This window comes from Schistocerca gregaria, chromosome 7 (genome assembly GCF_023897955.1).
Source record: "Schistocerca gregaria isolate iqSchGreg1 chromosome 7, iqSchGreg1.2, whole genome shotgun sequence".
NCBI classification, from domain to species: Eukaryota; Metazoa; Arthropoda; class Insecta; order Orthoptera; family Acrididae; genus Schistocerca; species Schistocerca gregaria.
The window spans coordinates 316,651,821-316,657,820 of record NC_064926.1 but is presented as its reverse complement, the minus strand read 5'-3'; the positions used below and the strand labels follow the sequence as shown (position 1 = coordinate 316,657,820).

The 6,000-nt window shown below is 41.3% G+C and overlaps 1 protein-coding gene across 3 annotated transcripts in view; it reads right to left on the bottom strand.

Annotated features, from left to right (window-relative positions):
- Positions 1-473: 473 nt before the first annotated feature.
- Positions 474-6,000, bottom strand: part of LOC126281827 (15-hydroxyprostaglandin dehydrogenase [NAD(+)]-like) — a 211,435-nt gene continuing 205,908 nt past the window's right edge. For all 3 annotated transcript variants that reach the window (XM_049981060.1, XM_049981059.1, XM_049981056.1), the window contains one exon: positions 474-1,870. In XM_049981060.1, the coding sequence (XP_049837017.1) occupies positions 1,741-1,870 (130 nt within the window). In that variant the 3' untranslated portion in view covers positions 474-1,740. The remainder of the gene's footprint in view (positions 1,871-6,000) is intronic.

Sequence of the window (6,000 nt, the reverse complement as noted above, 5' to 3'; positions counted from 1 at the left end):
AGAAAACAGGAACAACATTTCTTCGAGTGCTTCGGTCTGTCAAGTGTTGGTACTAACAGTGTGCTAAATGAAATTTGCTGTCCTCATGAGATATTCATGAAGTGTTGCGGCTGGCTGGACGTACTTGAGGCGTAAATGATTCAGAGGTGAATTTGTTCTCCCTAGTGACAGTGTGCTGTGGTCTGGAAACTAACATTATACATAGATTAACGATCACTTCTTCATTGAACTTATACGTTCTCCAATTGTTGACAATCATCATAAATGTGGAGTTGAGTGTATATCTTTGTATACATTACTGTTTTGCTTTTTAGCAGTTGGTGCACCCAGGTAAAATCAGAAAATGAGAGCATCGAACTTTGCGTCTCGCATTAAATGTCTTACTGTCCACCTGTCATCTATTATACCTACACTGAATTTCATTTTTACTTAAAAAATATACACAAGAGATTCGTTCTAAGGAAAACAGTGGGTATTATTAGCCAAACATTCCCAGAAACTTTATTTACCATCTGAAACACATAGGAAATCTTATACATATATTCTCATTACACTACAGCATGACTTGGAGTAACTTGATAGATGTGTTTGCTTGTTATCTAAGTCTAAATACATTTGGATATAAAACAGTACAGACGAAGATAAAAGTTTTGTGATGAGTTACTTTTTGTATTGAATGATGTACTTACGTGTTCGTTATTTATACAGTGGAATTAAAAATGAATGCACTATGATGAGAGACTTTATCATCAATATGATCGTTGTAGTGGGACTTACTATTAAGAACTAGGATGTCCAGCAAGTTCTACGATCATTTCAAAAAATCATAACTTGGCTACTATTAGAGGCAGAAAAGCATGGTTTGTTGCAAAACTTTTGGTAGACCTCAGTGTTCTTTTTTCCTTCATCGTGTGTTGCAGATTTGATTTGGAGCGCACGGAAATGGTGATAGAATAAGAGAAGACGCAATGTGCCATCTGATATGCAGAATCCAAATCGGTTTCAACGGTACTGTGGAGTTGTCGACGCCAGTATGCGAAGGCTTTACCGAAAAAAAAACAAAAATTTGCATAATGAGGTGGTTCAATAACTTCAAAGAGACAGGCAGTGTTAAAGGCCATACCGCGCTCTCCTGATGCTACGCCGTTAGACTACTTTCTGTGCGGTTTTGTCAAGGATCACGTTTACACAACGTTAGTCAATGACATGCCTAACGTTCGAGCACGAGGCAGTGAAGCAATCATTTAGAACTGTTGATGCTGCAATGCTGACGTGTACATGAACAGAACTCGAATATTGCCTTGTTGTTTTACGAGCGACTAGTGAGGCATGCACTGAAACTCTGGCGGAACAGAGAGAAAAATCTTTGAGAGCTGGTAACAGTTTTACAGCAAAACCACAATGTTCTGTATCTAACACTTTACAAGTTACGCTAGTTTTCAAATTACAGCGGTACCTTATGGACACTCTGTATATGACAAATGCTTAACAATCTCTGAGCAAAATTCCTGCCTATATTCGTTTCTTCCACGAGATGCAAGGTAGTCCCACAAGATTTAGTAACACGGCTAGGAAAGTAACGAAGAGAACAGGTATGGAAGAAAACTCACACGAAGCGTTATATAACTGAGGAATCAATTAAGCGTGCAGACATTGAGATAACGGGAAGCACAGTTTAAGGCAAGCGGAACGTCGGTCGGCGCGCTGTGGACACGTGAGCTGTGGACGCGGCGGCTGCGGTCAGACCCGCATCTGCTCGCGGGCAGGGATGACCACCTGGTAGGCCGGCTGTCCGCCCTCAGACACCCACACAGAGCCGCTCTCTCCTCGCCGCAGCACCTCCACTGCCGCTCGTGCCACGGCATCCGGCCTGTCAACAAACATCACTGCTTAGTTCCCAGCGTTACACACTGACGGAAATACACCGCAACACCGATAAGGAGTTCTGCAACATAAGCGGAAGTTGTTAGGCGTGTTTCTACATCTGAAAGATGATGTCTATTCAGATTTCGCGCCAGTCGCATAAGAGACATACTAGTAGCGCCACTACCAGAATACAAATCAGATTTTCTTTAAAAATACGTTGTAAACCTCGTGAGCGTAAGCTGCCTTTGAGACTGGACGTGATGAATTGATGTTAGTCAAGAAAGCCTTTGAGGCGACAATGACGCCATTGGCAACACATCACTGAGTTTGAAGGAGGTCTTGTAGTAGGGCAGCGATTCTGCATGGAGGTTTGGTAGGAATGTAGCCACTGTATACGATAGCTTGCAGCTACCGGCACGAGAATGTTGTGTCGCAAGAAGGCCTGGCTCCAGACGGCCACATGGCACTACCGAGAGGAAAGACCATCGTGTTCTGCGCATTGTACTGCATCAGCTGCAGGAATATGAGGAGCAGCTGGCACCACAATGATGCAAAAAACTCTTACAAATCGATTACTTCAAGGACAGCTCCGAGCTAGATGCCCTTTAGCGTGCAATTCACTCACCCTAAACCAACGCCATTTGCAGTTTCGGTGGTATCAAGCGAGAGCTCATTGGAGCTCATTGTTGTAACTTCTGATGGAAACTCTGCTTCAGTGCCAGTGATGGCCGTGTGTAGATTAGCAAGAGGCCAGTTGAGGGCGTGCAACCAACCTGTCTGCATACTGGACACACTGGACCTACACCTAGTTTTATGATCTGGGGTGCTATTTCATACGTCAGCCGGAGCACTCTCGTGGTTATCCGATGCACCCTGAACACTAATTTGTACGCCAATATGGTATTCCACCTGTTGTGCTGCCATTTACGAACATCTTTCTATGGGATGATTTCCAACAGGATAACGCTCGCCTGCATACCACAGTTGTAGCCTAACATACGCTACAGAGTGTGAGCATGTTGCGTTGGCCTGCTAAATCTAAGGATGTGTCTCCGGTCGAGCAGATGTGTGACATCATCGGACGACAACTGCAGCGTCATTCAAAGCCAGCATTAACTGTCCCTGTGTTGACCGACCAAGTGCAACAGGCATGGAACTCCATCACGCAAACTGACATCCGGTACCTATACAACACTATGCGTGTACATTTTCATGCTTGCATTAAATATTCTGGAAGTTTCAACGGTTATTAACATACCAGTAATTCATATTTACAATGTCTTTTCTCGCACTTACATTAACGTGTGATCTTGTAATGTTAACCACTTAAATATGCAACCTAGAGAAATGTTATTCAGATAGTTTAATTACTTTACGTTCATTATTATTTGTATTCCAGTTTAACCATTAGTGTATTTGAGGTTAGATCAGATATACTTTTCGTTTCATAGATCTATAGTGAGGAGATCATCAATGGTCTAGATCATCTCATAAAGCAGCAATACATATAATGTGATAACAAAAGAAGAGATTGATAATTACATAATCCTGACATACTGTCGGTTGGAGCAGTGACCAACACATTAAAAATATATATGCCTTAGTCTATACGAGACATAGAAGTGCTATGTTACTTCACTGACCACCCTCAATTCAGAAAGAACAAGTATGTAACACAGTGACTAGAGTAGGCTAATAATGTATGGATATGCATATATTATACATGGTTTAGGTTGAAGCTGCAGTTGATTGTTGAAAACCACATCAAAATCCGTCCATTGGATCCTAAGTTATTACAATTTTAATTGAGTAGCTTGTCAAGATTCTCAGAGGTACGCAACAGTCGGGATCGGTCACTGTAACGCGAGATGCTCAAAGCAAAACGCAGCTTTTGTGGGGGGTCACTCCGCAGCGAAAATGGTCAGACCTCGTCCCTGGCACCGAAAAGTGGGAGAGGCAAAAGCTGTTTGTCAACAAAAATAAGTTTCGCAGCAAACAGATTGACCACAAAGTTATCCAAAGGAAGTCTCGGAGTGAGTTTACACGGGAGGAACACATGTGGCGTCATAATATCATAATGGTGTATTGTCAGCTAAAAAGTTATGCTTAGGGGTCGGAGTCCCTTGTTCGAGAAAAACCGCGAGAAGTGTTGACTAACGACAGACCTACAACTGATGTCCATTTACACCTCAGTGATGCAATAATGTTTTTGGGTACTTCTTCTGACGTACGCAAAGTCGATATGTGGACAGCTGCATGCGAAGTGACTGTAATTGGCGTTTCAAAGTTATATTTTTGACTATAATAAATAAAAATTAGGACGTGGTTAACTCAGATGAACAAAGGTTATGTTGCGCTTATACCTCATCTTGCACATTGATATTGGTAGGTAGGACAACGTGTCTTATCTTATCTTGGTGTACTTTCTCAGTACATAATCGCAGATGACTTTGCGGTCGCGCTTGTGTGTGTCAGTTTTTATCACCGTGGAAAATACTACGTGTTTTAGTGCTACGCAGATTCAGGACTGTCGTCGCATTTCGGTTATAAAGTCCTGCGTGGCAGGAGTTTCAATGATTGATCTCAAATTCCAGTCACTAAATAAGAAAATTTATGGGACATTCCTATCAACAGGAATTAGTGGTCACAGTGCAGACTTCGAGAAACGTGCGTGGTACTTATATCTTTATAGTCATATTATTGCTAATGTACACGAACCTAATAGGAGGAAGTAGGAATTCGACCCTATATTGTGTTTTTAATAGATTCGTCTGTTACTTCTTTGATGGTGTACATATTTCTCCACAAGTTGTTTTTGGTATTGCAAAGAGTAGGTATGCCACACTAGTCGGAGGGCATCGTTAGAACGAATGCAGACCAGGTATGGGCACGTAGGTTTTAACAGGTGGAACCAGTGAGGATTGCCTGGCAATGAGCACCTGAATTAGGCTGGTAGCTCTCTGGTATCACTAAATCGCACATGCCTGTTATTCTTCCACTGTCAACTGCTGTTCTAAAGACGCTAAAGGGTTGTTTTTGTCGCCTTTTTCCTATCTATGATTTGATTTTTGAATGGACAGGGAGGACTACCGTTACATACAGACTCACCTTCACATTGTGTAATGAGTGTCAGTTTGGGTACCGAGAACCGTCATAAACCCATCCTATTATTAAAAATCATCACAGTGTACATGTTGTTTGGTTTTTAAAACTGAAGATACCTAACCCTCCCCCCATCCCCTCAAACCTACATGCGAAGCAACTTTTTATTTGCAAATAGGCAGCCTCCTTTTTTTATTATAGACTCGGATTTAATTCCAAAAAATGCCTAGGATTTATCTGAAACAGTTTTTTCCATTCGTGGAAGATGCCACTGTAATGGGCGCGAGGAGTATGGCGGCGGGACGGAAGAACACACAGAAATCAGTCATCCTGATGGTGAGGTTCGCCAGGACTCACCGAAATCGAGCATCCTGATGGTGTGTGGACTTACCGGAATCAAACCCGAAGGTGACTTGCAAATTTAATAACACTTTCACGTTTAGATATTGAAATTTTGGCAAATAAGCTACATTTAACGCAATGTAATTTTCTGTTTCCTTCAAGGTTGATTTCAACGAGGCCCCACACAATCAGGGTGCTTGATTTCGGTGAGTCTCCTCGCCAGCAGTGGTGGATGTGGGGAGAGAGATGGCGGAGTTTTGAGAGAGGATGATCTAGATGTGTGTCCATCAGAGAGAGTAAATTTCTAAGACTGGATGTCATGAACTGATATATATATATATATATATATATATATATATATATATATATATATATATATATATATATAATGAATTTTGAACACTATTAAGGTAAATACATTGTTTGTTCTCTATCAAAATCTTTCATTTGCTAACTATGCCTATCAGTAGTTAATGCTTTCAGTAGTTAGATTCTTTTATTTAGCTGGCAGTAGCGGCGCTCGCTGTATTGCAGTAGTTTGAGTAACAAACATTTTTTTGAGGTAAGTGATTCATTAAAAGTATAGGTTATTGTTAGTCAGGGCCATTCTTTTGTAGGGATTTTTGAATGTCAGATGTCGTTGTGCTAAAAATATTGTGTGTCACTTTAAAACAGTCATTTACAATTTTT